General features: G+C 36.4%; 1 protein-coding gene across 1 annotated transcript in view; it reads left to right on the top strand.

The window, feature by feature from the left end:
* The first annotated feature begins 1,466 nt into the window (after positions 1-1,466).
* acss3 (acyl-CoA synthetase short chain family member 3) overlaps positions 1,467-23,600 on the top strand; it is a 45,800-nt gene continuing 23,666 nt past the window's right edge. The window contains exons 1-9 of the mRNA XM_052577278.1: positions 1,467-1,992; positions 3,382-3,526; positions 3,880-4,068; positions 4,183-4,317; positions 5,849-5,989; positions 9,230-9,310; positions 12,737-12,832; positions 15,183-15,334; positions 20,888-20,991. Coding sequence (XP_052433238.1) covers positions 1,592-1,992; positions 3,382-3,526; positions 3,880-4,068; positions 4,183-4,317; positions 5,849-5,989; positions 9,230-9,310; positions 12,737-12,832; positions 15,183-15,334; positions 20,888-20,991 — 1,444 coding nt within the window. The 5' untranslated portion in view covers positions 1,467-1,591. The remainder of the gene's footprint in view (positions 1,993-3,381; positions 3,527-3,879; positions 4,069-4,182; positions 4,318-5,848; positions 5,990-9,229; positions 9,311-12,736; positions 12,833-15,182; positions 15,335-20,887; positions 20,992-23,600) is intronic.

Genomic DNA, 23,600 nt, shown 5'->3' with positions numbered 1-23,600 from the left:
TCACATGGACCTCAGGGAAACTATATATATATATATATATATATATATATATATATATATATATTATTAAGAGAAATCAAATAATAATAGAAATGTATGATATGCTCTGTTTATACACATTTACAGCAGACTCCATGTTTTGCTGTTGTTTTGCAGTAACTGTTGGTTACATCATTGTTTTGCAACCAAAAAGGGTAAATGTCGCCAGTCTAGCAATGTGCATCATACTGCAAAGATATATTTATCTTATTCAGCTCTATTAAATCCTGAGCAATTCACTTCGTAATCTGTGTGCAGACAATCTGCCACACAGGACTAGGACCACTTAGCATTAATCGCCTCAGCCACTCTGATAGAAAACATTGCACAAGCGATTTGTAAAATCACATCATCCCTTCACTGCCAGTAAGACTGATGAATGACTCAATCACAGTGTCCAGGTTGCACTGTTAAAATGGGACAGCAGTCAGCAATCAGAGAGGGGTATGGGCACAGACAGTAGGCATTACTGACTGAAATGGCTTGAAGTGTTTCTCCTAGCTTGTTTACAATCTACATACTTTCAAGAATAGTTTGTAGTGTTGTATTTTTATCTCCGGTTCACTGCTGCCTTCAGCTTGCTCCACGGAGTTTTAAGGCCTAGCTGCTTTGGAACAATAGTTATTATGAAAAAATACTGTACCAATAAAAGTCAGGTAAATTGTGTCTCTTTTCTTTAGAAGCTAACAGTACAAATTAACAAATTAAATATTTTCCACACAATATTTTAATAATTTGCATTTTTTAGCTCTGGTGCAATGACAATATAAAAGCCCAAACATGTATTTATTTTTTTTTAACCCTACTGTATCTGATACACAAATGTATGATGTCTTAATTAACAACATGATATAAAACTGCACACAGTCTTCAACAAGTCTTCGGTTCTGATTGATCGTTTATACTTTTAAAGTAAAGTAAAATTTTAGTGACATTACAAATGTGTATCAGCTTAGGTTTACTTTATTATATTATTATTTATTATTATATATTATTATTATTATTTAGATAATATCATGGTAAAATTGATCAAATATGTTCCAACAGGAATGTTTATCTATACGTCTCTCAAAATGTTTCATCATATAAATATCAGAAACTGTACAAAATTTTGAAATCTGAATCAAACTTGGCTGTACTGTTTGAGCCATAAAAGCCTGAAAGTACAGTGCGCAACTTTTTATTAATTTAGGTTTATATCACATATGTCATGTTTTGCAGGTTTAATTTCAGACGTGCCTGGCTGTATATATTAAAATATATAGCTGCCTTCATATTTGTTGATTATTTGCATTATAAAGTTCGGCTACTTTATGCAGACTATAGCATTGCTTAACAACGTGTGTCATAAATCATGCATGGACAGAGATCACCAACATTACGCAATGAACACATTGCATGGATTGCAGTATCTTGGAGTGGCCTCTGGCTGTGATCTGAAGTATTGTTTATTGCGCGGCCATTTTTGAGTTGAGAAATTTGGAGCTCGCTTGTGTCAGCGTTGCTCGTCAGCAAACACTAGAGCTGATAACGACCAGGAAACACAACAAACATGCGTCTTTGCCAAACTACGCGTTTGAAACACATCTCCATTGGAAATGTAACGGTGTCTAGAGTTAAGGGAGGTAACAAAACAGCGAGTGCTGTAGGTTCAAGATGTTTGTTGGGTCAGAAGTTTTCGTGCACAGGTGTGTCTGGACCGTGTTACCTGCAGAAAGTCAAGACATATATGTGGAATGGGTGTAAACCGCTGGTTTATACGCCAAACAGAGCTTTTAGCACATACAGAAAGCATTTTATTCGTGGCTTTTCATCAAAATACACATATGAAGACGCGTTCGGCCTGGCACGTGACAAACCCGAGGAGTTCTGGAGCGAAGCGGCAGATGGGATCACTTGGTTTGAGCGCTGGACTCAGACTCTGGATCAGACGGATACAGTGTTTCCAAAATGGTAAGTACAGCCATGCATGAGGGGGGCGTTTTCGTGTTCAATAGTAACAGAATGTAAGTGAAATCAAGGGTCTCGGGCTGTTTTAAATGGATAGTCCACAAAGAAACAAAATAAAAAGTAGTGCGAGGGGCAGTGGCAGTCTCAGTCGCCATTCGCTTTCATTGTATGGAAGAATAAATGCAATGAAAGTGAATAGTGACTCAGCCCGTTAGATCTCAGAACTTTTTTCAGCCAAGGGTGAATAGAGGAAGTCGTGTTTGTGAAATCGTGAGGGGGAGTAAACGATGACAATACTTTAATACTTACGGGAAAATATGATTTCATCTTATTTTTAACACGTACGCGCTCGCTTTTAAAAACGCGCCGCAACGGAACGACTTCTGTTGGACGCACGCGTGTCTAGACCAATCAAGATCACAGACGAGACGCATAGAATGCTTCCTCTGTGAACGCCCACTAATGTTTGTAGACCAGGGCTATTCAAATCTTGCCCTGGAGAGCCAGTGCACTGCAGAGTTTAGCTCCAACCCTGATCTGTTTGATCAGGGTTGGAGCTAAACTCTGCAGTGCACTGGCCCTCCAGGGCTAAATTTGAATAGCCCTGGTCTAGATTTGGTTAGCTGTTCAGCTTTTGCTTTTAGTGAGCTGTGGATAGACAACTTAACTGAGAAAGTGTGTTGGTCATTATGATTGTACATGGTTCTGTCATCTATTGATGTATATTTTCCATTTCAAATGCATTACAGCCATCTAGTGCCTTGGAGGGTGAAAAGGCCTAATGTCCATGAATGTAGAGTCCATTTGGGACAGGTTTCTGAAGTAAAGATTCAGTTGATTTGATTTTGAACAGTAACTTATAAATCTTTAAAGACAGACTGTGAGTTACAAGGTTGTTTATCAATGGTATATACTTGAAAGCCATCAGATTGTACTATTGCAACTTATTTTTTAAATCATCATGTTTAACAGTGGTATTCCTGGTGGAAAAACAACATTATATATTACCCATATTTATCGTTTAATTTGTGTTTCATAATACTAGTCATAATTACAAAATCTTGTCTTTTGTCTGATTTTCAAACATTTTTTTTTTTTTTGCTTCAAATCAACATTTGTAATGTTATTTACTTAAAAGCTTGTAGCTTTGGTTCATTCCGTTATCACTTTTTAAATGAAGACTTTTTTTGAAAACCCTATATGAAATATACTTCTGGAACCAAGGCAGCCGGAAAATTGAATGGCCACTGTTTCACTAAATTAATATTGATTAGTGCATGATGGTAAATGGAATTTTAATCAAGTTGATTGATAACATTTAAAGGTACTTTAATTTGATGGTGATTACAGCATGAGTATTACTTATAGAGAAAACATCTGTTTTCATTCCAGGTTTGTTGGAGGAAAGCTGAACATTTGTTATAATGCTGTCGATCGGCATGTGGAGAATGGAAGAGGCGATCAAGCAGCTGTCATTTATGACAGTCCGGTTACAGGCACTAAACAGGTCATCACATACAGAGAAGTGCAGGAGCAGGTAAAACTGATAATGCGTCACATTAGCCATATTTGGCAGGGGAAAAAATAGTTTTTTTTGTCAGTAGTTTAGCAATGTATGAAGGTACGGTTTTTGTTAGTCAGAATTCAAGTCCACGATCAACTTGAACCAGGAATTGGGAGTTTTTTTGTAGACAAGTCATTCATTTCAGGAGGATTTCACGAGATTGGGAATTGTGGGGATTAGTATTGAAATGACTGGATTTTGTCTACGAAAAATTTCCAAGCAGTGTTAATTGTCAAGAACCTTCTTCCTCTTCCAAAATGTTTGACCAGTGTGCATTCAGTGTCCAGTTTGTCTATAAAATTCAGCATGCACACCCCTGTTTGTAGGTGTCCAGGCTGGCGGGTGTTCTGGTGAGGCATGGTGTGAAGATGGGTGACCTGGTGGTGATCTATATGCCTATGGTTCCTCAGGCCATGTTCACAATGCTGGCATGTGCCCGTATTGGTGCCACCCACAGCCTCATATTTGGAGGATTTGCCTCCAAAGAGCTCTCCGTCCGCATCGACCATGCTAAGGCAAGCCATTGTTTTTTGTAATGAAAATGAATAACAAATACATTTTTGTAAATGCATGTATCTGCTTAGGTTGTGAAATCCCCTTCCCCTTTTAAATGATTATATCCCCCACAGCCCAAGTTGCTGGTGACAGCATCATTTGGCATCGAGCCAGGCAGAAGAGTGGAGTACATTCCCCTGGTTGAGAAAGCTCTGGAGCTCAGCAGTCACAAACCACACAAAGTCCTCATCTACAACCGTCCCAACATGGTGAGCTCCCAGAAACCCCACCGCACCTGGACGCCAGTCTCATTATCAAAATGGCACACTTTCTGCTGCTTGTTAACGGTTTAAAGAGAAGATAATGGAAGCAGAGAATAAAAATGCAAATGTGGTCTCCTTTCTAAAAGAGAGTACCTCTAAATTTCGACCTTCAAGTCCTCATTCTCAAGGAGGCTGGCACTTAACCAATAGTTGTAGAAGGAAGTTAGTCATTTTTATAGCTGCAATAACATACCACTCAAAAACAATTATAAGCAAATCAGATGTTCAAAGGTTTCAGCATTTCAACAAACTCTAGAGTCTTTTTCCTGTTTGAAAGTCTCTAAAATGGGTTTTCACATGTTGCTACGTCTTGAATCAGTATGTTGATTTCACAACAAGGGAATTACTTAACCTTCATCCTGTGTTGTCATGGAAACTTAGCAAAAAGCGTTTTGATTTTCCAGCGGTTTGGGATCCAGGATGCATCCCGCATGGTTGGTGAACACATCTCAGAAACACACGAGTTAAAAGCATATGCAAGGGGAGAATTTGCTAGCCCCAGAAGAACGCACTCAGAGTGCACATTCTGTTAGTTCTTAGAAGAGTTCTATGTGGCAGGATCTAATTTACGGAAGATTTTAGAATATTCAGAATGACTTGATTGGAATTAAAACACATCTAAAATGTTTGGCACAACAAATACGAAAAAAAAAACACACTAATGCAACTAAGCCCAGCAAATATTGCATTTTGAGTTTTGTTGGGGCAGTGACCCCGCAACCCACATACAAATGTAATTAATATAAATGTAGCATCTAGCATGTGTCATAAAAAAAGAGAAGAAAAAAAAAAAGATTACAGCATCTTCATTCTTTAAGAAAATTATTCCTTTTAGGCACTAACTATTCCATTTTTTCCATCTGCTTGGCAGTGTTGCTATTGTTGACTAAAACTAAAAGTTAATATAGATAAAAAAATAAATATATAATATAAATATTAGATGAAAAAATACATTTCTAAACAAAAAGGTAGAAATGTAACTAGTTACTAGCGGAAATTAAAAATAAATCTGAAATCAAATATTACAAAATGAAAAGGAAAAAGCACAACGATAAATGTTTACAATAAATGACTATTGTAAACAATAAAATCAAAATCAAAATATTAATACAAACTATAAAAGTATGAAAATAATACTAAAATAGCATTGCTACCTTGATGGATCAATTTGTTTTGTAAAGTGATAGTCAAAAACGGTCATCATTTACTCACCCTCATGTAGTTCCAAACCTGATTATTTTGAAGGATGTTGGTAACCAAACAGTTTCAGATCACATCGCCATTCGGGGGAAAATCTGTGTGGTTACCAGTATTCTTTAAAATATCTTATTTTATGTTCCACAGAAGAAAGAAAGTCACACAGGTTTGAAACGACATGAAGGTTGGTCAACAGAACTGACGTTTTTGGAGATGACTCTCTGATAATTCTTAAGGACATGCATTAATTCTGTGCCTAACACTGTTGTTTTTGCCACAGGAGAAGGTGTCTATGAGTCCTGACCTGAGCTTGGACTGGGAGGAGGAGATGGCCACTGCCTGCCCTCACGACTGTGTGTCTGTCCCCGCTCATCACCCTCTGTACGTCCTCTACACCTCTGGCACTACTGGTACTCCTAAGGTAAATTCTTGTTTATGACAGAACACAGCGATAAAGCATGGAGCTGAGGAAATGGATGAAATTGTTTGCCGTGGAATAGATCCATTCTGTCAGGGGCTTTGTTTATTGCATATTATTTTAGCTGGAGATCATGAGCAGTACGCCTTTATAAACTCTCCTGTGTATTCAAGATAAGAGGGAAGGTGCTCATTTTAGTCTGTGGCCATGCACCTTGAAGTACCTTGTAAATAATATTTGCTGTTAAATGATCCAAAATTATTCAAATACATTATAAATATATTATTTTAACTTTAAAAAATACTGTTATTGTCTTCTTGCGTTATCAACAAACTGTATTGCTGTTTGACACTGTAAATCTGCTTTGACACAACCAGTATTGTATAAAGCTCTACAAATAAAGGTGTATAAAACGTCAATAAGAAGTAGGGTAGAGTATTGAAAACTGATTCCAATTCTGGACTTGAATACTTTTTGTCAAATTAAAATTTCAATTCAGATTTGTATATATATATATTTTTAATCTTTGAGTACCATCTCTACAATCTCCCTTTTCCTTCTAAGTATAATATTTATGATAAGGTAACATGTTGCAACCATCAACATGACAAAGCACTTTAATTAAACAGATCGTTAAAAATCGTGAACACAATCCAAACATCAACGTGAACTTCTAAACGACAAACCTTTGACGTGTGCGATCACAACGGTGTGATCAACTTTCTGTTTGTCCCTGTGTGATTTGAACATTAAAATCTGTGTTCACGCTGACTGAAAGAGCGCAGCTGTCATGTAAATGCATGAAACGGCTTCACGAAGAGTCTTTTCAACCACACAGTATAATTTTTCTGTGTTACAATCATTCAAATAATCACAGAAATATGGGGATAAAAGTTTATAGTTTTGATAAGGTGGCGATTAAAATAGAGTAAATCACCTTTTTAAAGTAATTAGACTTTTCAAATAAAGATTTATCGATTAAGATGTCAGACACTAGGTGGAGAAAAGCAGCTGTTAAAAATGTATTTTATAAATTACATGATTTTTGTAACAAAAGAAAAAAAAAAAACTTTACATTTTTGAATAATAATAATAATACACAATTTATCCAGAATTGTGTGACTCTATTTTGCACACAAACAGCTCTTAATCTACTCCAGTTTTTAAGTAACCTGCTGATTTTTGTTCATGGTATTCCGTTGCAACTAAATGTTTTGCAAAAAGAACACATAATAAATATGTTTTATATTGAAATGTTTAAATTAATTTTTTGAACCACATTGTAATTGATAGGAATCGGAATCGATAAGCATAATTTAAATTTATAAAATTCAAAAAATACCCAACCCTAATAATAAGTAATTTTAGCAAATGTCAAACAGAAATTACTTTATTTTATAATTTTGTGTTTTTCTTAGGGCTGGTAATTTAACGCATTTATTAGAATATGGCGAAAAATAATGTGTTAAAATTAACGCATTTAAGACACTTGCCCCACTCCACACCTATGTGGATCATCTGCCATTTCATACAGTCAATTGATGACTAATATGAGGCAGAACAACAACTTACTGTGTGATGGTGCCTAGAAAAGGACCCTAAAATTCAAGATATGGCGCGAATCACTCATTTGAGTATTTACATCACATAGTTAAGAAATATCACACGAGCTGTAGGCTAAGTGCAATATCACACGAGTGCAAATGTGATGCTCATCTTATACAACAGTTCATTAAGAAGTTAATATTGTGTTATTTTAAACACAATGTTCTCTGTTTTGCTCAATTTTGCCAACCAGAAGATAAAGACAAAGCAGAACTGTTAATCCCAGAGCAGCCCACAACAGAATTTCATTTAATACAGTAAAATACAGTAAAAATGTAATGTAATAATTGTATTTTGAAACCACATAACTCTACTTGGTATTAAAACAAATATATTTAACTAAAGCGCTTTATAAAATAATGGTATAATTTGAAAATAATAGTTGCGTTATTCCTTAAAACGGATTGTTTGTTACAAGAGTGTTTGCTTACTATAGGACACGGTTACAATAAGGTACTGTTAATGTACCAAAACAATAAACTCTTAATTGAAGGAATCGTGTTTTGTCATTTATGTGAATACTTGCTGATCAAATTCATCAAAAGAAACACTGAAAGCGCCTCTCTTTGCTCTTCCTGCAAATTACTGTCATTATTTTAATGAGCAGTATTTTCGTCGCAGCTGGCTTGACTGGGTATTGTCAGCCAGCAGGTGATTGCATTTTAAATATCTCATATCAAGTTGAAAATGCCTAAAATTCATTGCTGTATTCAGCGTTGCTTAATTTTGTATCACCAGCCAGATAATGTGAATTTACTGTAAAAATGTGATCATCATATATCACCCACCCCTAATCTTTAACTTGTAATTGCGAAATGATCCAAACAAATTTCCAGGCCACTAAGCCCCGCCCATTTTCACAGCCTATTTTCCATTATTTTTGCTTGTTCTATTATGCTTCCACCTCTAAATAACATTTTATTTTGTCCGTTTAGCATTGTCCAAGAGGTGAACAGCACCTTGAAATTTACATTAGCGTGCCTCAGGTGCTCTTCAGTCCCTAACAACTCACTTTTATACGTACACTGACTGAAAAAGAGGCAAGACGAGAGAAGGGAGTACATGGAGCGCTGGAGGAAGTTACAAAGCCTGAAGGCAGAGCAAACAAAACACAGCTCTCCAACGACACAGACTCCAGTCGGTATGAAATATCTGGCCCAAGGCAACACTGCCCTGTACATAAACCTTTTGCTAATGGCCTGTGCTCGCTCATGCACACCTCAGATTTATAGAGCTAAGTGTTTTTGGCTAACACAGGATCTATTTTATCCACCTTACAACTCAAAATGTGTGCCTCAGCCTCATTTACTGACAGTTAATTTGATTTAATTTACTGACACTAGGGACAGAATGAATTGTAATATGAATAATGGCGATTAATTGTGTTTTGTTCATCTCATATTCTTACACCATGACATACTTTTTTCATGCTGAACTCATGTATATTATGTATAATTTTTTTTTGCTTTCACACTTTACTTGAATGCACGGCTGCAACATGAAGAGACATTAAAAAATTCACATTTCATGGCATTGCAATAGTTGCTTAAAAATTCCCCTATTTGAACATTAATAAGGGATTCAAATTTATGCATAATAATATCACAAAGGAATCCCAAAGGCTTTTGTTCTCATCAGGGGGTCGTCAGAGATTCAGGAGGATATGCTGTGATGTTAAACTGGACCATGTCTAACATTTACGGACTAGCTCCTGGTGAGGTAGGTCATGATTTGTGATTTTTGCAAGGGGTCATGTCATGAGGAATTAAATTTTACTTGATCTTTTGACAAAAAGAGATTTGATGTACTGTGAAAACACTTTCTCCTCACTCAAAAAAAGTGTGTTTGGCAAAAGGTTGATTAAAATGCTGCATTAAACGGCATATAAAGAAGTGAACTGTGGAAAATTGTGTAGCACCTGCCGCTATGCTTTCCCAACTGCAGGACTGTGTTGTAGACAAATTAGAATTTTGGGGAAATCCAGTCAGTTACATTTACTTTAATTCATTTAGTAGACGCTTTTATCCAAAGCGACTTACAGATGAAGACAGTGGAAGCAATTAAAAACAACAAAAAGAGCAATGATATATAAGTGCTATAACAAGTCTCAGTTAGGTTAACACAGTACACGTAGCATGGGATTTTAACTAATATAATAAATAAAAAGAAAACAGAATAAAAAAAGAATAGAGCAAGCTAGTTAGAGGTCTTTACACACACACACATACATATATATATATATATATATATATATATATATATATATATATTAGTGCTGTCAAAATTAGCGCGTTAACGCATTCGATTAATTTGAAATATTTAACGCGTTTAAAAAAAATAACGCAATTAACGCGGTTGCAGTTTTTTTTATTTCCAGTTGTGGCCTATGTGTGTTCAACGTGCAAAGAAATATGGTTAAGACCAAGGAAGTACTTTTAGACGGAAAGTTTCAGTATAAAACTCTGCCGGATTACTCTTCAGTCTGCCACAAGAAACATTACTCTTCATTTAGTCTGCCACAAGAAACAGCAACATTAAAATCATGAACTCAAATGTCATTGTTTAAAAAAAAAAAAAAAAAACAATGACTGTAACAGTGCGTAAATCAGACCTTTCTGTAACGCTAACGTTAATAAGCTTAAACGAAAATAACGAAGTAATTGTGTAGCGGAGTATTTTTTGTACACAGTGCCACGAACTGTCAATCACTCCTGTACGCGTGCATCACTGTCCTCCTCAGCTGCAGCAACTTGCGCTCTCTCTCTTCATCAAGCTTTAAAACAAAAAGGGGACAAAAAGATCATATTGTCTTTGTGCATAGGCTATAGATTAATTAGATAAATGAATATCTAAATTTGTGCCTTGCCGTCTACGGTATTTTTTTAGAACTTAGAAAAAAGATGCTGCAGCCAATGAACAGCCAGCGGGGGCTGCAGGACGACTCAACCTCCGCAGACAGTTTTTAATGTTTATCAGACAATAAATACTCAAGATTTTGCTTTAGTATAACTCACAACGAGTTTCACACACCTTCTCCGGCCACGTTGAGTTGTTGACACTTAACAGTGGGAAAAGCGACACATGCGCTATTCACTTGTATAACTTAAGGGTGAATGGGTAATGTAGTTTCTGCTCTGGGTGGGATGAATTAGGAAGCTTGCATTGTGAAGGGCGCTCTGAAAATCGGCAGTGCAGGTAAAAGATTGAAACCTCTATTAAAACAGATGTCCAAATGAGCGTACCGGTACGCTACAAGCACGTTCTGTGCGCAAGGAGAGGTGGCGGTACGCTCAAGAGCTATATTTGGAAGTGGCGGTACTGAGTACGGGTGCTTACTGGCCCACTTAAAGCACTGGCAATGACTATACTTTGGAATTTTTTTGCAGTTCACTTAGAATTCAACATGGAAATCATTTTTGTTTTTTATTGGCATTGATTGTTTTGAAATTCAAATGGTACTTACATGCCTGTGTTTTTATTTCTGTAATAAATATGGCTTTCAAGCCAACAGTTAATTTGGAGGATATTGATGGTTTATTGCAGGTATGTTGTTTACATGAGAAAATCTGTGTTACAAGTTAAACAAAAATTCCAATAAACAATCATATTTTGAATTTAAATAGTTTCTTTGTCTTGAGTTTACATTAATTATTTACATTTTACATTTACATATCCAAAAAGTTTCAGTCTTTTAATTGCGATTAATCGCGATTAATTTAAAAAAATTGTGCGATTAATTAGTTAATTTTTTTTTAATCGATTGACAGCACTAATATATATATATATATATATATATATATATATATATATATATATATATATATATATATATATATATATTAATGTATATATATGTATATATGATTACATAATAAATGAAAAGAAAATAGAATACAAAAAGATTAGAATGGTAGTTAGATTTTTTTAGAATATTGAGTGATAAAGTTAGAGGGTCAAATAAAGATGGAAGAGATGCGTTTTAAGCCGATTCTTGAAGATGGCTAAGGATTCAGCTGCTCGGATTGAGTTGGGGAGTTCATTCCACCAGGAGGGAACATTTAATTTAAAAGTCCGTAAAAGTGACTTTGTGCTTCTTTGGGATGGCACAATCAAGCAGAACACAAGCTTCTAGAGGGCACATAAGTCTGAAGTAACGAATTTAGGTAAATGGGTGCAGAGCCAGTGGTAGTTTTGTAGGCAAACATCAATGCCTTGAATTTTATGCGAGCAGCTATTGGAAGCCAGTGCAAATTGATAAACAGAGGTGTGACGTGTATTCTTTTTGGCTCATTGAAAATTAATCTTGCTGCCGCGTTCTGAATTAATTGTAAAGGTTTGATAGAATTGGCTGGAAGACCTGCCAAGAGAGCATTGCAATAGTCCAGCCTGGACAGAACAAGAGAACAAGTTGTGCAGCATGTTCCGGAAGGAAGGGCTTGATCTTATTGATGTAGAATAAAAGCAAATCTGCAGGACTGGACAGTTTGGTCTGAGAAAGTCAGCTGATCATCAATCATAACTCCAAGGCTTCTAGCTGTTTTTGAAGGAGTTATGATTGATGTGCCTGACTTGATGGTGAAATTGTGATGGAACGATGGGTTTGCTGGAATCACAAGCAGTTCTGTCTTGGCAAGGTTGAGTTGAAGGTGGTGGTCCAACATCCAGGAAGAATTGTCTGTTAGACAAGCTGAGATGCGAATAGTTCAATAGGATTCCACATCTGAAATTTTGTGTGAAAGTGAAATATTTCACTATATGCAAATTTTGCAAGTTGGTCATGTGAATTTGCCACATTGACCAAAAGAAAACATGGTTTGAAAGTGACTTCAGTGTGAGCTGTGCTTCATACATCGTTATTCTATTAGCAATAGACAAAGGACCCTTTTGCCTGTAAAATTCAGCTGAAATCCCACTAATTTGGTAGCACCTTTGGAAACAAGACAGTTATTAAAAGATTTTGCAGCACAAAAAAAACTGTTAAAGATCTTTGTGTGAGAAGAGAATGTTTACATTGTTGTCTTAAAGGATTTTTGGAATTCTGACTGTGTCAGGGCTGGAACAACAGCGATAAATGTATGGCGTGACCCCCTGAAAAACGTTTCACACTGTCTTGCACTGTTTAACCTACACATCTCTCTCTGTCAGGTCTGGTGGGCTGCGTCTGACCTTGGCTGGGTGGTTGGCCACTCGTATATCTGCTACGCTCCGCTTCTACATGGCAACACCACTGTGCTCTACGAGGTACGGGGCAAAAACGTGTGAGTGTGAATGTGTTACAGCATTTGACCTATGTACCACACCAGCTAACACTCAATTATCTACTGTTGTGGTCTACCAGATCCTGACGCTTATGCTGTACTGAGGTCTCCTAAGTCCATACTGTGAATTTGTCAGGCTCTAGCAGTCTTTTCTCTCAGGGATTGAATGCAAGGATGAATGACTCTCTCCAGCAAACATCCTGAAATACTGGCTCTGTTTAACTTTGTTGTGTATGCAATTTTCTTTTGCTTTTCATAAGCTTTTGAACTGTTAACATGGCTTCTCTCATAGTTTAAAACTAGTTCGCCTCACTGAGATCACAGGATGAATACTAAAATCATTTGCTCTCGATGGGAGGCGATCAGAGTGTGTTTGGTTTCTTGTCAAAGTGAATATTGCTTTGGCGTCGCCTCTGCTGATTAGATGTGTTGTCTCGCTTCACAGGAGAAAATGGAAGATGCACAGCATTTATTAGTCTTCTGTAATGGAAGTTTGATTTCAGCAGATCTCTCACACAATGTCAATATCCATAGCAGAAAGCTTTGAGTTTGTTTTAATTAATTTCTTTTGTAACTGTGCACATCCAAGACACGCAAGCACCCTGCTTCAAATACTCAATTTCTGGAGTAGTGATTATCATACAGCAGTGCTATTGATGGGAATAACTGACCTCAAAGAGTCGTGTTATAATAATAATAATCCCATTTATTTGTGTGCAGTGCCTATCACAATATATATATAGGTCCAGTGCAACACATTTTCGTTACATTTTTTTTTTTTAAGAACTTCTGCACTAGCATGCTAAACCTGTTATTGCTAATGCTTTTGCTTAATTCACCCTCATGTCATTTTCCATAAAATGTAAGTTAATGGGTTCTAATGTTCCTGTAGCTCAACTGGTAGAGCACTGCACTAGCAAGCAAGCAAGCGCAAGGTTGGGGGTTCGATTCCCCGGGAACACATGATATGTAAAAATTGATAGCCTGAATGCACTGTAAGTCGCTTTGGATAAAAGCATCTGCTAAATGCATAAATTTAATTTTAATTTTAATTTAATGTTGTTTAGAAACCACTGTTCCTCAGTGTCTTTTTTGTGTGTGTTAAAAACAACAGTCAAACCAATTTGATACGAAATGACGGTGAGTAAGAGATGACAATTTTCAGGATAAGATGATCGGATAGGTGGGCTTTTACTCTCCAAGCAGCTTGTCATCATACTTTTTTCTCCTGGTGGACTATAAAATGGGCAAACCAACAGTATAATATTGAGACTATGGGCTGTTTTGACTTGGGCCAGTAAGTAACCAACCAGAACACCTTAACAATTACCAGTTAGCTCTTTAGGATGTAAAAATGGATGTATGATTTACTTTAAAATATTTTTCACTCAGAAATGTCTAGTGAATCTCACAAGTACTTAAAAAAGAAACAACAAATAACATTGAACCAAACATTAAATTAGATTAAATAATTTTTTTCAGTGCATCATTGTATCATTTATATTACATAAAATTATGTGATTCAGTGGGGAAGACAAAAAAAAAAAAAAAAAAACCTTAAATGCCTGCCGATTACTGATTGATGCAGACATGTGACAGATGCAGATTCTTTTGTATGTTGTAAATCAAGCACAGACTTGTTTTCTTGTTTGGTTAAACAATTATTCCTTGCCAGACATTGTTTTTTCCCTCAATTTCTGCAATCTATCAGATGTAGACCTCATCTTTTGGTTTGTATAACAACACCTAAATGTCACAATAATTCTGCGTTTTCTTTGTTCAAAGACATGTCTGAGACTTTCTCAACTTTTAAATTGATAGATTTTTTTCCCTCACTGAAATACACAAAAATGCTGTTCTAGAAACAAGATGAGAGATTCCTGTGCGAGCCGTTTGATTTGTACCTATTATAAATGAAGTCACTCTCTCTGACAAGCGTTGCAGAAACATAAATATTTGAACGGTTCAGTGTTGTATAATGCTACTTCAGTGTGCAGCCGCTCTGCAACAGTGTTATTCTGTTTCTTTGCCATACGTTTGGCCCATCTGCCACCCAGACACCTTTCCAAGCCACTCTCCACTTCAAACACATCTTTGATTTGATATTCACTCCCAACCACTGCAAATGCCCATATTGATCCAGTCTGCCACCGGAAGACTTCTGGACACCTCCAAAATGTTGGAAAGATTTTTTATATTTGCAACAAAAAGCTGCACAAAATATTGAACTTTTGCATGTTCTGTAGGAAAATGAAATTCTGCAACTTATATAAATAAGATATTGGTCTATCATTTATGCATTCAGAGGCTATAAGCAGTTCCTGTTTCCGCAGGGCAAACCTGTGGGGACTCCGGACCCTGGGGCCTTTTTCCGTGTGATGTCTGAGCATGGGACAGCCTCCATGTTTACCGCACCCACTGCTATCAGAGCCATTCGCCAACAAGACCCTCTGGCAGAACACGGGAAACAGTATCCACTCAGCAGGTAACCACAAATCTGTACCTGTTCACATTATAACTAATGTAATATTTGCAGCAAAGCATTTAATAAGTTTGGAATAATGAAGATTTTTTTATATTAAGGTTTTGAAAGAAGATGCTTAGCTCATCAATGCTGCATTTATTTAAAGGGGGTGGGGGGGGGGGGGGGGTGAAATGCTATTTCATGCATACTGAGTTTTTTACACTGTTAAAGAGTTGGATTCCCATGCTAAACATGGACAAAGTTTCAAAAATTAAGTTGTACGTTTGAAGGAGTATTTTTGTTCCCAAAATACTCCTTCTGGTTTGTCACAAGTTTCGGAAAGTTTTTTTCGAGTATGGCTCTGTGTGACGTTAGATGGAGCGGAATTTCCTTATATGGGTCCTAAGGCACTTCTGCCGGAAGAGCGCGCGCTCCCGTATAGCGAGGCTGAGCAGCACAGACATTTCACTGATCAGAGCGATTCACTGATCAGAGCGAGAGCGTCGCGAAAAGTCACAAAAGAAGTGTGTTTTTGGTTGCCAGGGCAAGACAACCCTGCACAGATTACCAAAAAAAAAAAACAGCATTAAGGGACCAGTGGATGGAATTTATTTTTACAGAGCATCAACGGAGTTGTGCAAGTGTTTGTGTTTGTTCCCTGCATTTCGAAGATGCTTGTTTTACAAACAAGGCCCAGTTTAACGACGGATTTGCGTATCGTTTATTTCTTAAGGATGATGCGATCCCAACGAAAAAGGGTCACGATTGTGTGTTGGAACCGCAGGCGGTGAGTAAAACTGCTTCAAATATCTCTGCCTCCTTGTTAGTGCGTCCCCTCCCATGCCGGAGACGCAGGTTCGAGCCCCGCTCGGAGCGAGTCGTTGCTGCTGCTGCTCTCGTTCAGTTTCAGCCTGATTCTGGATCATAAATAAACGGCTGAATCTGAATCTGACTGTAAGCCATGGTTTGTTTTGGATGATGGTTTTTTTTCCCCTCACGGTAATGTCACAGCTTCCAAATGCTCTCAACGCAAAAGCCTACTGGCGCTCGTGATTCTTTAGCTCCGCCCACACGTCACGCCTCCAGCCGGTCGTGTTTTTCCGGGAAAAATCGGTACAGACTATCTTTCTCTTATGAATATAATAAAACTAAAGACTTTTTGGAGTTATGAAGGATGCAGTACTACTCTATAGGTACTCAAGATTAACAGGATATTGAGTGAAAACGAGCATTTCAACCCCCCTTTAATCAAAAATACAGTAAAAGCAGTAATATTGTAAATATCATTACAATTTATAATAGCTTTTTTATTGTAATATATTTTAAAATGTAATTTATTCTGATGTTATTTTTATTTTTATATATATATATATATATATATATATATATATATATATATATATACATACACATACACACACACACACACACACAACATCTTCTGATTTAAGACAGAACTATTTATATCAAGGGTCAGGTGCACTATTCCCTAAATAATTTAAATGTGGAATATATACCACCATAACAATTTTTTTTCATATTTGTCATAACATCATAATATTCTATGGGTTTAACAAATTTGACAAACTTACTGGCAAAGGGCATCTCAGGAACTGCACTCCAGTGGTTTGAGTCTTACCTAGATCCTTTAAGGTATCTTTGAGAGGTGAGGTGTCCAAGTCGCAACATCTGACTGCTGGGGTCCCTCAGGGCTCAGTTCTTGGACCACTTCTCTTCTCGGTTTACATGGCATCTCTAGGTTCTGTCATTCAAATACATGGCTTTTCATATCACTAAATGACTAAATGTAATGTAAATGTAAATTATATATAGGCATAAATATATATTAATTATCTGCCTTTGAAAACAATTTTACCAGTATAATGGACCAAGCTAGATCAGAAAATACTATAGCATTCTCAATACTGCCTGATCATAACATAATACTGATTGTCATTTACTAGATGGTGCTCATTTAAAAAAAAATTTTGACACCTCATGAATTTTTATGCTGCATAAAAATTGCTTATTTATTTGCACTTATGCAAATCATAGTAGCAATTATGAAGTTGTATTTTTATAAAAAAATTTCCTAGAAAATAAATACACAGGCATTGTTTCCTTTGAAATTGGCTTTATTTTGCTCTGGCTCGATTAACTATTATTATGCAATACATCTTTCAAATAACCCTTAATGAAGGGACATTCTATTATTATATTTTTTTTTTACTTGAATGCCATGAGTACAAAAGATGTTTGCAAATATTTAATGGAAGAATTGGCAGTTTAGCTCGACCCAAAGAAGCTGTGCAGTGTTTGACTTTCACACAAAAGCACTGGCTCTCAGTCCAAGAGTGTGTCTCGCGCATTGGCACCATAACCTGCTTCTCTCAGCAGTGGTTTAAATGCGTGCCAGAGGACACGACTCCACTCAATAGAATTTTCCAGCAGAGACATCAGGATCTGCAAAGTTGTAAACGCAAACACTGATGCGAATGGATGTGTTTATTGCAAATGCAGAAGTTCTAGTGCAAACTTTTTGCCCAAGTACATGCTTTCACACTATATAGTGAATTATCCTGTCTTGATCAACATCAGTGAGTCTTTTCCAATGTTGTCACAAACATTTTTTGTTACTTTGCATTAACTACATTTATCTTTTTTATGTAATTTACTATCAAATTAAGGCTCTTTTCTACTGCATGAAAAGAGCTGTGACTCTATGGAAATAAAAAAAATGTGCACATCTGAATGGTCGCTGGTGGCTGTGTCAGATGCATAAGTTTGTGACTATGGAGAAAAAAAATCTGGCATGCCAAAATTTAATGAAAAAGCGGTTTGAGTGAAGTGACCTTTGTCAGGCATGTAAAAGGAGAGAAACCGGCACTGATTGTGCCTCTGAACACAACAGGCATTTTATGTGGGAGGAGGGAAGTTGTGCGCTAGTGTATCATGTGTGAACGACCTCCGGCTTATTGTAATGCAGATCACACGCATGTGACCTTGACTCCAGGTAATTGAATAGTTTCTGCATTGTTTGACCCTGGAGTGGAACAGTGAAAGGAACTCAGCTACTGCTACTTGCTCATAAACACTGATTCTGTTATGGACACTGTTGGGAACGTTACTTTAAAAGTAATTAGTTATAGTTACTCACTACTTGTTCCAAAAAGTAACTGAGTTGGTAACTGAATTACTGTATAATAAAAGTAACTCGTTACCAGGGAAAGTAACTATTTGCGTTACTGTAAAAAAAAAAAAAAAAATGAAAAAAAGTTGCTATATGTCAGAGAATTTGTACCTTTTTTTTTTTTTTTGCAGTTTTTACAATTCAGTTGAAATGAGTAAAACAGAACGGTGTTCGTACATAACTTTCAATATTTATTGCACGTCAACAGACAGCAAGAGTTTTATCCTGCACTTCAAGTGTTATCTTTGTAAGAAAAGTGTTTTTGGCCGCTAGCTTTGTAGATGCGTGTCACACATTACATGTAGGCTACACATTACATGCACGTTCTTGCCTTTGACCACAATGAATTTGAAGTAGTGCTTATATCTCCACCTAGAAAATGCCAACTTTTCATTGGATTGCTCCTGATCCGCCATTTCTTCTGCTGCGAATCTCTGTGTACCTGTTGCGTGTGTGTGTGTTTGGCGCCGCTGGCACAGCCGCGTGTGCCGGCATGTGTGTAAAAACACTGGCTCTGATTGGCTACCATGAAACACATGACTCTGCCTTAGCCAATCATAATCGCTTATCACTCGCTGTGTGAGCCAGGGGTGCGTTCAGATTGCAAAGTTTATTAAATCAATGCATAGTAATGCACCGCATTTAACGTTCAGTAACGTTAACGGCATTGTAACGACAGGAAAAGTAATTAGTTAGATTACCCCGTTACTGAAAAAATAACGTCGTTACCTAACGCCGTTTTTTTAAACGCCGTTATTCCAAACACTGGTTATGGAGGGGCTTATTTGGGAAGAGCAATCAGTCAAATATATCAGCCCTGAAAGACAGCGGAGACCAGGACAACTAGAGCCCCAGATACAGATCCCCTGTAAAGACCTTGTCTCAGAGGAGCACCAGGACAAGACCACAGGAAACAGATGATTCTTCTGCACAATCTGACTTTGCTGCAGTCTGGAATTGAACTACTGGTTTCGTCTGGTCAGAGGAGAACTGGCCCTCAACTGAGCCTGGTTTCTCCCAAGGTTTTTTTCTCCATTCTGTCACCGATGGAGTTTCGGTTCCTTGCCGCTGTCGCCTCTGGCTTGCTTAGTTGGGGTCACTTCATCTACAGTGATATCATTGACTTGATTGCAAATTAAAACAGACACTATTTCAACTGAACAGAGATTACATAACTGAATTCAATGATGAACTGCCTTTAACTATCATTTTGCATTATTGAGACACTGTTTTCCAAATGAATGTTGTTCAGTGCTTTGGCGCAATGTATTTTGTTTAAAGCACTATATAAATAAAGGTGATAGTACATTTTGGTGAATCGCCAATTTATAAAACCATATACGCTTGACTAAATATTAGCCATGAAGCATTTTACTTAAAATAGTAGCTGCATCAGAAACTTTGGACTATTTTGGTTCTTTTTCTTCCAAATGAAAGAAATACTGTTATTAAAATAATTTTACATTGACAATACTGTGTGTGAGGTTTAGGAAAAATCTTGAATCGGAGGTCCCCAGTTTAATATAAATAGTAATAATAATGATAATAATAATAAAACAATTTCTTGCTGTATTTATATTCTTTAATACTATGCTGTATATACTGTTACATTATCTATTTATCAAATCCAGTGGCTTTTTTTTTATTTTAATTAAAGGTCAATATTTGCATCCATAAATGTTTTTCGGGACGTTGTTATTATTATTAAATAACTTCGATAACCATTTATAGTTTTTTTTATGGAATAATACACACACTTTCAAAACCCTCTAATCTAGTTAGTTAATGAATTAAAGGTAAATTCTCTGAATAATTTTAATAATGGCCTACAATAAAAATGTAAGAAACATAGAGGCCTTTTTTTATTTATTATTTTCAATGATAACATTAGCCATTTTAACATTTTGAATTTAATGACAGTCTGAAAGTAAATCAACTTTCCAGCTTAGCTTGTGCTTGTAAAGCTACCAAATCAATCGAAACGCCCACTTTTCGTAGCATTAGCATTTCAAACATGCCTCAGTGATGAAAAGATGTTTTGACTGTCCTTTGCTCCCTTGTGAGCGTCTCTATGGTATTACAGGGGTAGTTTACGCTAAGCTTGAGCAGATGAAAGGATTTATGTGATGTAATCCAGTTCTTGTTTGAGGAATGTGGGCAGTTTGATGACAGGAACAGTGAATCCTCACCTTTACACCTGCTGTGCTTTTTCCAATCACTGCTTGTCAGTGCTTCTTGTTTCATTACTACAAAAATGAGTGCAATAAATATTTAATGCACACCTGCATTCTTGCGTTTCACATTTCTTTGGTAGTCTTTAGGGACATATAAGGCTGCTCTGAAGTTTACAGACTTTCTAAGAGCTGTTATTTTCCTTTCTGCAGGCTGAGGAACTTGTTTGTAGCCGGAGAACGCTGTGATATAGAGACCCTCCAATGGGCCAAGAGGAGTTTTGGTGTACCAGTGCTGGATCACTGGTGGCAAACTGGTAAGTCACTGCCTTAGAGTTACGCTCTGGTTCATTCCTATTGCCTGCTTCTTAATACCCGTCTTGTCTTAAGGCATTGTTCACACTGATTCAGATCTGTTTTTCAGATTCTGTCTTTAGGGCTAATTGGTCACACTGTCTATATCTATATCGATTGCCATAGTGATGACTTTCACCTTAGCACAACATGTGTTTCTCTAACAACTGTTAGCTGTCATTGTGAGAAGAGAAGACTCTACATGTCAAGTCCATTTGAATTGGTTTTCAAAATGGCAAAATGGTTTGTAAAAATGGCATAGAAGGTTTTTTGCTGTTTAGAGTACAAACATATGGATTTCATTCCATTATGTAAAAAAAATATGTATAAACAAACCCAAAGATGAAGGGCGATTCTGTGTATTTGCTGTTTGATATCTGTTGATATCAGCTGATATTGATGATGATTCCTCTTGGGATTCCTCTCAGCTGACGACTTATGCTTCTTAACATACATTACTTAGCCCAAACTTGGCTGTGCTAGAATGCATTTTAAAAGTCTACATTAGAATATAGAAGATTCTAATTCAAGAATCCTTGAAGATTCAAGGAAAAAATGGAGTTGAATGGGAAGCAAAATTCATCTAGTACAAACATGTGGAACAACACCCAAGTAGAGATGTTCCGATAGCGAGTACTGATCCGATATACCTGGGTGTGTATCTGTATATACAGCTGTATATACTACTAGCCCTGTGTAAATTGCTAGAATTATTTTATGGTGTGCTTCAGACTTATCCCTTAATAAAACATGAACAAATAAATGGCGAACTACTGTATTTATTACAGTATTTTTTATTATCTGACATGAATTTGACAGTAATATTATTTATTTTTTCTTAAGCGAAAAAGAACTTCAAATGCAACCAAAAATCTAACACCGCAAACTAAAAAAGGTATTTTAGTTTTACAATATAAATGTATAAAAAAAACTGTTAAAAAGTTAAAAGTTAAAAAACAAGCAACCGTCTAGGCATAATTATTATTTTTAATAGAGACGTATTATTATTACTACATAGAGACATAGCTAAATCTACTGTAGGCTACAACAGTAGCTTAATATATTGTCAGTTTACTCACGTTAAACCGAACATTTATTTTGATGGGTTGCCATGAAGATCTTTGAGTGTCTGTGTTTATGATATGACAGTTTTCTTAAATGAAACGGTAAATTCTAATGAATTGACGGTTTATGCATTCGTGTCCTCACATAGTGACACACGGTAGAGACTACAAAACAGTGAGCTCCCCCGCATCTGCGCCCGTCACCCACAGAAATGTAGAATTTGCAGGAGAAATATTTAAACAGTATTTTGCAGTTTAATATTCACAGACACTAGTATATATATTCGGTTACAGTCTGGAGCCCTGCGCTTAGACTAACACGGAAGCGACTGCACGCAGCTGCGGGTACCGAATATACTCGGGAGTCGGTAACTTACTACCGATACTGAAGAGACGCTGGTATCATCACATTTTAACATTTTTAGCACTGACTTGGTAGTGAAGTGCCAGTACTTGTGGCATCCCTAGTCGCCGTTTTACTGTCTGGTTGGTCCAGTCTGAAATACTGCTAAACAGCGGACATACTGCTAACCACTGATCTTTAATATAGAAGCGGCTTCACTGTCTGTTGGCAGTTTAGAACGCGATGAGCGATCCAGTCATATATAGATCAGTGCTGCTAACGCATTTTCATTTCTTCTTCGCTGAGAAGAACCGTGCAGCGTTAGGCAAAGCTAGCGGTAATAACTAGGTCTTGTTTAAGAAAATGGTATCGAATCGGTATATGGGTTCATTTACTCGCCGATGCCAGAATTTGTTGTGGTATCGGTGATATTTCCGATACTAGTATCGGAACAACTCTACACCCAAGTAAAATCTAACTGAATTTTTTAAATGTCTCAAATTTGGAACACAACTTGATTTTCTTGTGTAATGTTATGTTTTTGTAAAGTATGTATTCATATAAATTATTTTAATTAATGGTTGTGCTTTATTCATAATAATACATATAATACAATACTTTTATAACTTTTTTTTTTGTTTTCACTTTTTAAACCTTTTTTTTTTCACTTCAGTGATAATCTGCAAAGTTTCTTCTTTTAAAAAGAGACCAGACTTAAGTCTAAAGATTTACAACTGTTTGAATTTCATTTATTAGAGAATAAATGGATCATAACTCTTCCATAAATATTATAATTATATTATATTAAATTAATTTGAAATCTCATAAAAAAATAAATAAATAAAATCATCAAACTAAAATGTAAAATATATATAATTCATTTGATTGAGAAAAAAAAACATCCATGTGATGTTAAAATAACCATTTAGTAGGGGTGTAACGGTTCACAAAATTCACGGTTCGGTTCGGTTCAATACACTGATGTCACGGTTCGGTTCGGTACGGTTCGGTACGTTTTAGATACAGCAAAAAGAAAAAATTGGCAGATAAATTTCCTTGATTTTTTTAAAAAATGTTTTATTTATTAAAACTAACAAAGTATGTGTTTTTTTTACATTGAACAATGATGGAGCTATTCTTTACCCATCTTCTATGGTGTTTTCTT

Source organism: Carassius gibelio, chromosome A4 (genome assembly GCF_023724105.1).
Source record: "Carassius gibelio isolate Cgi1373 ecotype wild population from Czech Republic chromosome A4, carGib1.2-hapl.c, whole genome shotgun sequence".
In the NCBI taxonomy this organism is placed as follows: Eukaryota; Metazoa; Chordata; class Actinopteri; order Cypriniformes; family Cyprinidae; genus Carassius; species Carassius gibelio.
The sequence above is the reverse complement of the archived record's forward strand: the minus strand, read 5'-3'. Positions and strand labels throughout refer to the sequence as shown.